This window comes from Vigna radiata, chromosome 7 (genome assembly GCF_000741045.1).
Source record: "Vigna radiata var. radiata cultivar VC1973A chromosome 7, Vradiata_ver6, whole genome shotgun sequence".
Lineage (NCBI taxonomy): Eukaryota > Viridiplantae > Streptophyta > Magnoliopsida > Fabales > Fabaceae > Vigna > Vigna radiata.
This window is the reverse complement of record NC_028357.1, coordinates 46,647,587-46,659,451: the sequence shown is the minus strand read 5'-3', so window position 1 is coordinate 46,659,451 and position 11,865 is coordinate 46,647,587. Positions and strand designations below refer to the sequence as shown.

The following is an 11,865-nucleotide window of genomic DNA, read 5'->3' as shown; positions in this document are numbered from 1 at the left end:
ATAAGTGATTGGAAGGAAAAAGAAAGACCATAACCAAGTGGATTTAATGATTTTAAAACATAAAAAAAAATTACAGCTCAATTCAAAGTTAACGCCGTCTCAATACACTTAACAGTTGGGATAAAATGTTGTAAAATGTTTTCATTTCATAAGGACTTCAAGAAAAAGTGTGATAAGTGATGGGAAGGAAAAAGAAAGACCATAGTCACGTGGATTTAATGATTTTAAAACATAAAAAAAATTACAGCTTAGTTCAAAGTTAATGCCGTCTCAATACACTTAATGGTTAGGATAAAATGTTGTAAAATGTTTGCATTTCATAAGGACTTGAGGAAAAACTAAGGACCGAATTGAGATGAGATTTTCAGACAAACATAAGGACCAAGGGAGGAATTAAACCTAAAATAAAAAAATTTATCTCAGCATCAATTAAAGTCGTTTGATACAACTTAACGGTTAGGGTAAAATGTGTACATTTTTACAAAAATTATGATCCTATTGATACAGTTTAAAACTTGAGGACCAAACTGAGATTGACATACAAATATAAAGACTAATGGAGGTATTAAGCGATAATAAAACTAGTAAATTTTGTACTTAAATTTTAGTGAAAGAATAACATGGTATTTCACATTTCATAAATGACTTTCATGGCCTCGTAGGACCAAGCATCCACCAAGAATCTAAAAAAAAGAAATTAAAACCTCAACAGTGTTCACAGAAAATGTTGATAAAAAAGGTTAATTCCTCCTCACATGGACCTCAACTTTTTTTCTGAGATCAGTCGCTTTACCAGTTCAACCTCCAACCATAAAAAAAATACTAATATTTTTCGCTTAAAATTTACCCTCACAATTTACTTCAACCATGGTAGCCAAAAGGAAAAGGCACCACACGCTGGAATCTGAACTCTGCACTGAATATTGGGCCCAAGTTTTCTAATCACGAGAAATAGGAAAAAACAAATGGAAGAAAACGTTTTACGATAAATTTGTTATTTTTATACTAATTATATACTAATAAGTTGTATTAGTCGTTGATGCCTACTTGATAAATGTGTATCTGTGATTGGTTAAAATGGTTTAGGTTATAGGGTAAGTTTAGAGGTGGAAGATGTTGTTTTCACCTTATCCGATAGCATTAGAATGTGTTACTGTTATGGGAGTTTTTGGCATAAAAGAAGAAGATTGTTTATGTATCGTAATTGAGGAGCGTAAATACGTGTGTCTGCGTTTATTGCAAAACCTTACTTAGCTTTAGCTTAGTTGTTTAACCATGTCTGTCTGTGATTGACTGCTTTGGTCTATATTTGATGTCGGCTTGTTCAGTTCACATACACAGAAATAAAGCTGTCTTGCTTTTCTTTGCCCTCTGCTTTCTCTTTCTCTCTCTCTTTCTCTTTCTACTTTGATCTCTGCTGCATCACCTGTTGTGCCACCTCAATCCCCAGAAACAACAGTGCATACCCATTTCATGCTTTTCCATTTTGGTCACTTCTTCTCTATGTTCTTTTGTCCACCCTCATGAATATGCCGCCTGCAACTGCAAGGTGATTCTTTACGTCATACTCGGACATAACTGGGGCTTCATCACTCTTTTTTTCTTTTGCCCCTTCTTTTCTTTCCTTTCAAACTGCCCTTTTCTGCTCTTTTTTTTCTCTTCTTTTGTTGTTTGGTGGAGTTGTTGAGTTCACTTCTTTCGGCTGCACAGGTTTTGGCTTCTTCGAAATCATCACCTTCACTTCTTTTCCATTCTCTGCTGATGCTTATGGTTTCGGCCGAGAGTGCTGGTTTTAGAGTTTTGATTTATTTGAGATTTGGCGCTGACATGTCTGGCTGGAATCCTCGGATGTTAAGCTGTTGAAATTGGAGTGCTTGAGCTCTGTGGAAATTGGAGCTAGCAATTAGTTGCATTTGAGGGAAAGGGGTCAGCTTTTTTTTGTTGATCCTTGTGTTCGTTTCTGGGGCAGTGTTGGATGAATTGAAGTTAGGATTGCCTTGTTATGGAAAAGCTGTGGAACAGGGGCAAATCATGGTGCTAGAAAAGGCCATGTTGTGAATTTGTTTTGGGTCATTTTTCATAGGTCGTAATGAAGGTTCCATCCAATGGTTTCTTGCCTAATTCTGGCGAAGGTGGATTTTTCGAACCTTACCGCTTCACCATTCATCTTTCTATTCTTTCTCTGCTTGTGTTTTCCTATTTTATGATTCATTAAGCATAATCCTCTTCAGAGGCTCCAAGGATGATTTTTTTTTCTTTGAAAATACTACTTCTGTGCTGTTAAACTAAACAAATGGCATTTTAGATGAAATATGTATGGGCATTTCAGTTCAAAAGTTGGGTGACTGTCAAATGGTTTTATTACATATGCAATAATTAACTGACCATTTTTTTCTCCTGAAAAATGAAGAGAACCGTTTTCATCTTGCTGTGTATCCTTTAGCTTTATAGAGTTGTTTACTTAGTTTGGTTTGTTATTAGGTTTAGTAATAACACGGCAAAAATCGAGCAAAAGAGTCACTTGTTGCTTCTGCAGTTTCATTACAAGTAGAGAAACGGTGAATATGTTTGCGTGACAGTTTTCAGAGAGAATATGATTCCTGTGTAATAAAATATTTAAGAAAAGAAAAGGGTTTTCAATTTTATTTATTTACCTTCTCTGTATATTCTCACGAGAGGAATATGCAAGATCTGTTCCTTTGCTTTTTGCACTAAAACTGCTTTTTGGCAATTGTAAATACATGTTAAAGCTGCTGCCTCTTCAGAAATATTGATTATTAAAGAATTTTGTATTTCTTTATTCTATAATAATACATCCTTTTCAAATCTGCATCTCTTGTTCAATAGCAGGCTTGAAGAAATTGTACATAAATGGATTCAACAATTTCAGTATTTTTCTCTGTTTCAGACAAAAAAAAAAGGCATTTAAGAAAACAAAGAGTTATAAAAATGTCTGTTAAAAGGTTTATTTGTTTTGTTAGCAGGGGAAAGGAAGACGATCAATTCAGAGTTATGGCATGCTTGTGCTGGACCTTTGGTGTCTTTGCCTCCTGTTGGAAGTCTTGTGGTGTACTTCCCCCAAGGACACAGCGAACAAGTATACTTCATATACCATGCTTCTATTCTACGAGCTTTGTATTTCTGTATTTTGATTTCTGATTTACGTTCTTTGTGATACTGTAACTTGCAGGTTGCAGCTTCCATGCAAAAGGAGACTGAATTCATTCCCAGTTACCCTAACCTTCCCTCCAAGTTGATTTGCATGCTTCACAATGTGGCGTTGCATGTACGTGAACTTCCCACATGTGACTTACTGATTCGAGACAATGTTAGTTTGTCTGATTTAATACATTATATGGTTTTGTTGTGTATTTTTTCCAGGCTGATCCTGAAACTGATGAGGTCTATGCACAGATGACTCTTCAACCTGTAAACAAAGTATGTTTAACTCTTCAATCTTTGTTTATTGCATGTGGGATTTAGTTCCCAATAAATATTGTTTGAATTGGCTGGCTCTTACAGTATGAGAAAGAAGCAATACTGGCATCAGACATGGGTCTCAAACAAAACCGTCAACCTACTGAGTTCTTCTGCAAAACACTTACAGCTAGTGACACCAGCACTCATGGTGGATTTTCTGTGCCACGTAGAGCAGCTGAGAAAATATTCCCGACTTTGGTACGTGCATGACATTTCCGTTTTCTGTTTATTCTTTGGAGCTAGAGCTATAATAATCAGAAGAAGTTTGCATGCTGACCATAACTGTGTTTGTTTGATAGGACTATTCAATGCAGCCTCCAGCTCAGGAGCTTGTAGCCAAGGATTTGCATGATAATACATGGCCATTTAGACATATTTATAGAGGTATTATCCATGTGACATGTTTTATACTTATTGCCATCTTTCTTAAATATATGTCACCATTGAAATCTAGTGCTTTGTAAACTAAACTGCTATGGCTTATATTATCGCTTTACTGGTGCAAATAATTTTGTTTAAACTAGAAAACCTTCTTAATATGTGGTTTTGCCTTATTGTGAACATAGAAAGTGTGTAATTGATTTTTACAGAGTTTGAATGCTAATTGCTAAACTTGGTTGCACATGGGCTACAGGACAACCAAAGAGGCATCTATTAACTACTGGTTGGAGTGTATTTGTCAGCACAAAAAGACTGCTTGCAGGAGATTCTGTTCTTTTTATCAGGTTAAATATATATTTTGTTTTGCACAGACATTTCTGGAATATTTTTGACCCTTGTCGCTGAGGAAATTTTTTGGGTTTATGTTTAGAGATGAAAAGAAGCATCTTCTTTTAGGTATAAGGCGTGCTAACAGACAGCAACCGGCACTCTCTTCATCAGTAATATCCAGTGACAGCATGCATATTGGCATCCTTGCTGCTGCTGCTCATGCTGCTGCAAACAACAGCCCTTTTACTATATTTTACAATCCAAGGTACTATTTGGCATGTGTGTTGTCATGTCATAACATGGCATGGAATGCATCCATTGAATAACGGTCCTCTAAATTTGACAGGGCTAGCCCCTCTGAATTTGTTGTTCCACTGGCCAAGTACAACAAAGCCATGTACACTCAAGTTTCTCTTGGAATGAGATTTAGAATGATGTTTGAAACTGAGGAATCTGGAGTACGCAGATATATGGGGACAATAACTGGGATCAGCGACTTGGATCCTGTCCGATGGAAAAACTCACAATGGCGAAACATTCAGGTATTGTTAAAATGTTTGTATAACATTGTTATTTATTTTGTGGAATTGGTTAAGTGCCTTATAACATCCATTATGCAAACCTCTTCATTGGCTTAATGAGATAGTGATGCTTTGAATTATTTATAGGTTGGATGGGATGAATCAACAGCTGGTGAGCGCCCCAGTAGAGTTTCAATTTGGGAAATTGAACCAGTTGTTACTCCTTTCTATATTTGTCCACCTCCATTTTTTAGGCCCAAGTTCCCCAGGCAACCAGGAATGCCAGGTAGCAACTAGTTTCAGCTTTCCTTTAAAGAATTCCTTCCTTGTTTGTTTCTCTGGTTCATTCATTACATTCAGAGAAACTTTCCTTAATTTAATTATTTTCATCTTCACATTAACAAAAGTATCATTTTAGCAGTAATTTTCTGTAAAAAAGCTGGCAATGACTGTGTTAGTGAATTGTTGCTTAGTATCTTGGTAGTTTACTGTTCATAGAGTCGGGCTTACTTCTGTTCTGAATGTACAGTCTCTTTCGTAATATCCTTTTTCAATAGTATCACTCATAAAACCTGCATTTCGTTCTTATTCCCATCTTTGCAATTGATTTTACAGAAGAGGAGTCGGATATGGAAAATGCTTTCAAGAGAGGTATGCCCTGGCATGGAGAGGAGTTTGGCCTGAAGGATGCCTCAAGTTCAATCTTTCCTGGTTTTAGTTTAGTTCAGTGGATGAGCATGCAACCGAATAATCAACTCTCAGCTGCTCAATCAGGATGTTTCCCATCCATGTTTCCATCTAATACTCTTCAGGGTAACCTTGGCACCGAAGACCCATCCAAATTATTGAGCTTTCAACCTCCTGTTCTCTCTTCCCCAACTCTTCAATTAAACAAACCCAATCTGCCAAATCAAATCAACCAGTTGCAACAGTCCCAAGTGTCATGGCCTCAGCAGCAACAGTTGCAGCAACAACAGCAACAGTTGCAACAACAGCAACAGTTGCAGCAACAGCAGCAGCAACAGCAGCAGCTGCAGCAACAACAACAGCTGCAGCAACAGCAGCAGCAGCAACTACAGTCATTGTTGCAAATACCAATGAACCATCTCCAGCAGCAGAGGCAACAGCAGCTGCCTGAGCCACAAAACCTGCCATTGCTTCAGCAAATGCCTCAACAGCTAGGACAGCAGCCCCAGAAACCGCAACAGCCAAGTCAGCATCCTACTCTTATGAATAATGGGGTAGTTTCTTCTAACCAGATTACAGGTCAGTTTGTACAACCACCAATGGCATATGGTCAGCTTCAGCAGCAACAATTACTCTCAGGAGGTATCCAAACCCAGCAAGGTATCCAGTCGGCTAGTAAGAATACGTTCCCATTGACATCCTTACCACATGACTCGCAATTCCAGCAACAGTTAGACCAGCAAGCTAACCTCTTACTGAGACAACAGCAACAACAACAGACGCAATTGCAACAATCTCCACTGCAGTTGTTGCAACAAAACCTGCCACAGATTGCATCACAACAACAACCGCCTGCTACTCAAATGTTACAGCAAAATTCCTCAGAGCAACAACTCCACCTACAGTTGCTACAGAAATTGCAGCACCAACAACAGCAAATTCTTTCTACGTCCACCCCACTATTGCAGTCTCAGCTCCTACCACAACAAAATTCTCACCAACAAAACCAGCAATTACCACTGCCGCCACCACCTGTATCACATCATCAGCCTCAACAGCTTGCCAATAATGTATGTTCAACAGAGAAGCTTCTCAACAGCAACAACTTCAGTTCTTCATCTCTTATGCAATCACAACAGAATCCTATGAGCCAATCCCAGAATACACAGAAATCACTTACCACCACCAGAGCTCCCTCTACACTAACAGATGGTGATGCCCCATCATGCTCAACTTCTCCATCTACTAATAACTGCCAGGTGTCTCCTCCAAACCTCCTGAAAAGAAATCAGCAACTACAGGCACCATTAGGGGGGAGTTTGATAGTTGAGCCCACTAGTAATCTGTTACAGGATCTTCACAGTAAGCCTGACATGCAGAACAAACATGAGTTGCTCAATCTAAAAGGACCTGACCAGTTGAAGTATAAAGGGGCATTCACCGATCAGCTGGAAGCTTCTTCTTCTGGAACATCTTACTGCCTTGATCCTGGAAATGTCCAACAGAACTTGCCACTTTCGAACTTCTGCATGGAAGGGGATGCCCAATCACACCCAAGAAACAGTTTACCATTTGACACTAATCTGGATGATCTAACCCCTGATACCATGCTTTTAAGGGGATATGACTCTTCAAAAGATCTTCAAAATTTGTTGTCTAACTATGGTGGTGCTCCTAGAGACATTGAAACTGAGCTGTCAACTGCTGACATCAGCTCACAGTCGTTTGGAGTGCCGAACTTGCCTTTCAAGCCCGGTTGCTCAAGTGATGTTGTCATCAACGAAACTGGTGTTCTGAATAATAGTGGCTTGCGGGGCAACCAACCTCCACGAATGCGGACATATACTAAGGTCTGTCGTTTTGTAACAATAGCAATTTCATATATCTATAGCTTGAATTGTGGGTGTGTGCCTTCGTTAAAAGTTTTATTAAATTGGATGATGAATTGATATTCAAATGATTTGCAAATTTTGTAGGTTCAAAAGCGTGGCTCTGTTGGAAGATGCATTGATGTTACCCGTTACAGGGGATATGATGAACTTCGGCATGATTTGGCTAAAATGTTTGGGATTGAAGGGCAGCTAGATCCTCAAAGGACTGACTGGAAATTAGTATATGTGGATCATGAAAATGACATCCTTCTTGTTGGTGATGACCCTTGGGAGTAAGTAGCTAACTCCTTAATGATTTGTAAGCCTACTTACTACAATTCTGGTTTATTTTTCTTGACCAACCTGTAATTCCATGCAGTGAATTCGTAAGCTGTGTGCAGAGCATAAAGATATTGTCACATTCAGAAGTGCAGCAAATGAGCTTGGATGGGGATTTGGGTGGCAATGTTCCAATCCCTAATCAAGCTTGCAGTGGGACAGACAGTGGCAATGCATGGAGGGGACAATATGAAGATAACTCAGCTGCCTCTTTTAATAGGTAAGGTATGGTGGAGAACCAATAAAACGTGGAACTTTGGTCGTTTTTGTGCTTTCTCAAATGGAAACTAGACATTCATTACAAGTTTAGATCCTTAAAGGGAGCACCACCACATTCCCTTACTATTGGAGTCGGCTTTTCTTGCGGATGTTGGATTAGAATTTTTATTTTTTTCTTTTTGATTTTTGCCAGGTACAGCAGAATAGCCAGCTAGTTTATAATTAGTGTAAACATTAGTTTTTACTTATCTCTTGTAAATCTTGTTATGGTTAAAGTTTTATACGGAAGTTTGACGTCTGAGTGATGGCTGAGAATTGTGAATGCGTGCCAATTCTAGCTCCTGTGCTGGCTGATTCCACGGTGGCCATTATGGATGAAGAAAATTCAGTCTCATTTTTAACTATTCAAGAGTGTAATTTATTGTTATTGGTAACTACTTTACACTCTTGACGCTACGAAGATTGCATTTACACGAAACATCCCCTAAAATATGTGCTGTCTTTTGTTCATCCGTGTTCTTGATCTTTCTTGTCTTCTGTTCATTTAAACCTTTTAATTTTTTTTTCTTAAATATTACGTATGGACTTCTATAGAATAACAATGAAATTTCGGTTTAGGATCTGGGGTATAATGCTACTTCTGTTTTAGCTTAATCTTCAATGTCTGCTTGGTCTACCATCACCATCTTAGTAGATCTGAGTTCTTTCCCTGCCTCACTCCATTTTATATCAATTGCTTCCTGACTTTTTTTTTCCTTCGTATGGTCATGGAAATGCATAATATAAAAATCCGTTGAAAAAAATAATGCATATCAAGCCTTGCAATTTTAATTCAAATAGTCTACAGGAACTGGGTTGCAACTACCTCCATTTCATGTAGTCATGGCACAAATATCCATTTCCTTCAACATTAAGACAAATTTAAGGTTGCAAAATTTGTTACTAAGACAAGATAGCCATGACTTCTGAAGCCCTCAAAGCAATGTAGTTAGAATCATCTTTTCCCTTGAAGTCATTCCCCGCATATTTGGAGTACAGGACAGTATTCCCAGGTATGATGGACAATGGTTTTCTGTTACCTTCCTCGTCCAGAGGTCCCGGACCAACTGCTATCACCTGTTGTAACATCAAAGACAGAGTACAAAAATAAAGAGTAAATATATACTGACAAAATAAGATTTGTTTTGTATTGTCGCCATATATGGAAAATTTGTTGACTTTCATAATAACTTATACTAAAAAATACCCTGGCAGAGTACAGACTGACTCCACACCAAAGGCAACTATTTAGGACAAGGAAATACAACACTGGCAACAATCAATTAAATTGTTCTCAACGTATTCCTCTGACAACTCCAACATTTTTTTCAAAATTAATTTTTTCTATAACTATACTAACTTTTCAACGCGAGGTCAAGAACAACATGAAAGCTCACCGTTCCAATAGATGGTTTCTCCTTGGTTGCCTCCGTAAGCAACAAACCTCCAGCAGTTTTTTCTTCAGCATCAGCAACCTGCAGTATATATTTAAACAAATCAGCACAGATAACCTCATTAATTCATTTTTAAAGGCACGTAAAATAAGCAGAAATCATATTTGCAGTAAATGTTACACAGTCTTAAAGCAAAAATATGGCAAAAACAAGTTACTAAATGGGCAGAACAATACACCTAGAGTGTTAAAAGTTAAAAGATATAGTAGATATTAGTTTAGGGAACTTATTTGAGCTTATGATTCTCTTAAGCCTTTTTAGCTTATTTCCCAGAAACTATTTAATGTAACTTAATAAAATAAAAATCTTTGTAAATTATTCAAACAATCTTCATGGTATAAATCCTAACGTAATAAAGACTTATTGAATAAATACTTCATTAATTTGTTTAGTGAAAACGCACCATAAATATGTGATTGACAAGTCATCCGATGCCATTCTCCGCCTAACATCCAATATCAGAATAAACAAAAACTAAAAAGGGTAACACACCTTTATCAAGACTCTATCGTTCAAGGGTTTAAGATCCTTGACCTCATCAGTTTCAAGGATACCAATGATGTCATCGTCCTTAAGTATAAGATGCTTAGAACCATTGAACTCCACCTCAGTCCCTGCATACTTTGAATACATAACCTTTGCACCAGTCTATTATATAAAGGAAATGCATCACATAAGTTCAAATTTCAAAATTAAGAAGAAAACACTCCTTTCTCACAATCTCCTGCAGTAAAATTTAGAAGTGCAGAAATTGAATGTCAATTATTTCCTAACATAGAAAGTAAACATCACCTTTACACTAATATCCACTTTGTTCTTCCCAACCGACTTTCCTTCTCCAACAGCAACCACTTCACCCCCTTGAGGTTTGTTTTGAGCAGTTGCTGGCAGTAAAATCCCACCTGCAGTCTTCTCCTCAGCATCCTTAGTTTTTACAAGTACTCTGTCACCCAGAGGGCTAACAGTGGTGTGCTGAATCGTGAAATAAAATCAGAAACACGTGGCATTGAACAGAAAAAACCCAATGCAAAAACCAAAACTCTGAAAACAACAAAACTTATATCTATGTCAACAAACAATAACATGGCAACGAGAATAAAGACCTTGGGGGCGACAACAGTGGCAGCTTTGACAACAAGGGAAGGAAACGAGTTTTGCCTGAGAGTGGCAATTCTCACGTGCCCAACAGAAGGAAATCGAAGCGTTGAGGTTTGAAACCTTTCAAATGTAGACAAATTCCTCAATGATGCAGTGACTTGTGAGGTTGCCATCGGAGCTGCTCAGAAAATGAAACTCAAATTAAACTAAGGAACCTTCGACAACACAACATGTACCTCAAACAATGCTGTTAGAATCGTGCATTACATTTTTGTGTTAAGATTTTCGTTCAGATCTTCCATTCAGTTTTCTAAATCTTATACAGAAACGGTAGTTTTCTAGAAAGAAGAGTAAATAGGAGATTAGAAAGTGTACCTTATCAAAACTATGCCACGCAGCTTGGGGTAAGAGAACAGTGAAAAGAAAGATAAATATAAACCCTAAGCAAATACTATTTTTTCTTTTTTAGATAATAATAGAAAGTTAGCCGAAGTTTCTGGAATTCTATAGTGCAGAGCACGGTGAACCTCTCCACAATGTTTTACTATTTTCTCAACATTTTATGCAAAAAAGAAAAAAAATGTTATTAAAGATGTGTTCACTTTGCGCGTGATTGGGGAGAGTGATTGAGTGAATTTGAAGAAATTTAAGGATAATTTTTTTTGTTTATTTGAGTGAATTTGGAGATAAACAAAAGTAGATTTTGAAGTAAATTTTTTTAATCCCTCATATAAATTAAATCATACATCAATTCTTACAAACTTTACTTCAAAATCCACTTATCTTCAAATTCACTTAAATAAACAATAAAAAAAATTATCTTTAGTTCAACAAAGATAAAATCGCACCTCTGTCCTTCGAATACGTTGATCCAATTATGAGTATTACTCTCTTTCACTCGCTCCTCTAAACTCCTTTAAACAAACACAACATATATGTTCTTACTATCTAGCTTTAAAACTAACATTTAACCTAACTAATATTAAATTATTACACAAATCTATAGGTGTAACCGTAGTTTTAAAATTCAAATCATATCAATCACATTGACTAATTTAACTATAAGCCAACTTAATAAAGATGTAATATATATATATATACATATATATATATATATAGGGATTTGCTAACTTGCGTACGCCTGTTTTTCAGTTGGTACATTTTAGCAATGTGTATCGGGTTTCAGTAGACAAAAATACCCTTATATTATGAATTCTAAGTTTTAAGGTTAAGGATATTTTAATAATTTTCATTCTTAAAATTAAAAAAATAAAAAAAGAAACCCCCAAACCCTTACCCAACTCTTTCATTNCTCTCAACCCTTTCTCTTTCATCTCTTTCACTCAGACTTTTTCTCTGTCATCCCTGCGCTAGCCCCAATTGAAAAAAATCAGAAACATTTGCCTTATTTTAATAATTTTCATTCTCAAAACTAAAAAAAATAAA

The 11,865-nt window shown here is 36.9% G+C and overlaps 2 protein-coding genes across 7 annotated transcripts; one reads left to right on the top strand and one right to left on the bottom strand.

The window, feature by feature from the left end:
• The first annotated feature begins 1,216 nt into the window (after positions 1–1,216).
• On the top strand, positions 1,217–8,338 carry LOC106768179 (auxin response factor 19). 5 transcript variants are annotated; one of them, XM_022783980.1, is made up of 16 exons: positions 1,217–1,549; positions 1,711–2,132; positions 2,982–3,097; positions 3,191–3,286; positions 3,382–3,438; positions 3,523–3,678; positions 3,780–3,864; positions 4,115–4,205; positions 4,292–4,456; positions 4,538–4,733; positions 4,860–4,998; positions 5,328–5,697; positions 5,728–7,249; positions 7,376–7,563; positions 7,650–7,829; positions 8,022–8,338. In XM_022783980.1, the coding sequence occupies exons 2-16, from the start codon at positions 2,090–2,092 to the stop codon at positions 8,041–8,043; spliced, it is 3,426 nt and encodes a 1,141-aa protein (XP_022639701.1). In that variant the 5' UTR covers positions 1,217–1,549; positions 1,711–2,089; the 3' UTR covers positions 8,044–8,338. The 5 variants fall into 5 exon arrangements, with proteins under 5 accessions (XP_022639701.1, XP_014508656.1, XP_022639699.1 ...); XM_014653170.2 differs by having other exon boundaries at positions 2,985–3,097; positions 5,328–7,249; XM_022783978.1 differs by having other exon boundaries at positions 5,328–7,249.
• A 273-nt stretch (positions 8,339–8,611) lies between these two features.
• LOC106768180 (20 kDa chaperonin, chloroplastic) lies at positions 8,612–10,912 on the bottom strand. 2 transcript variants are annotated; one of them, XM_014653172.2, is made up of 6 exons: positions 10,795–10,912; positions 10,425–10,597; positions 10,114–10,293; positions 9,814–9,969; positions 9,265–9,342; positions 8,612–8,944 (listed from the first exon to the last, which is right to left on the bottom strand). In XM_014653172.2, the coding sequence occupies exons 2-6, from the start codon at positions 10,590–10,592 to the stop codon at positions 8,771–8,773; spliced, it is 756 nt and encodes a 251-aa protein (XP_014508658.1). In that variant the 5' UTR covers positions 10,593–10,597; positions 10,795–10,912; the 3' UTR covers positions 8,612–8,770. The 2 variants fall into 2 exon arrangements, with proteins under 2 accessions (XP_014508658.1, XP_014508659.1); XM_014653173.2 differs by lacking the exon at positions 10,795–10,912 and adding an exon at positions 10,687–10,763.
• Positions 10,913–11,865: the final 953 nt, after the last annotated feature.

What these genes read in the sequence shown, in the direction of transcription:
- LOC106768179 (XM_022783978.1), top strand. Translation starts at nt 2,090, where the DNA reads ATGAAGGTTCCATCCAATGGTTTCTTGCCTAATTCTGGCGAAG. An exon ending in AGAAAATATTCCCGACTTTG is followed by an intron (nt 3,679 to 3,779) that starts GTACGTGCATGA and finishes TTTGTTTGATAG; the next exon opens with GACTATTCAATGCAGCCTCC. An exon ending in CAGGCAACCAGGAATGCCAG is followed by an intron (nt 4,999 to 5,327) that starts GTAGCAACTAGT and finishes TTGATTTTACAG; the next exon opens with AAGAGGAGTCGGATATGGAA.
- LOC106768180 (XM_014653172.2), bottom strand. Translation starts at nt 10,592, where the DNA reads ATGGCAACCTCACAAGTCACTGCATCATTGAGGAATTTGTCTACATTT. An exon ending in ACGATAGAGTCTTGATAAAG is followed by an intron (nt 9,343 to 9,813) that starts GTGTGTTACCCT and finishes TATATACTGCAG; the next exon opens with GTTGCTGATGCTGAAGAAAA. An exon ending in AGAAACCATCTATTGGAACG is followed by an intron (nt 8,945 to 9,264) that starts GTGAGCTTTCAT and finishes ATGTTACAACAG; the next exon opens with GTGATAGCAGTTGGTCCGGG.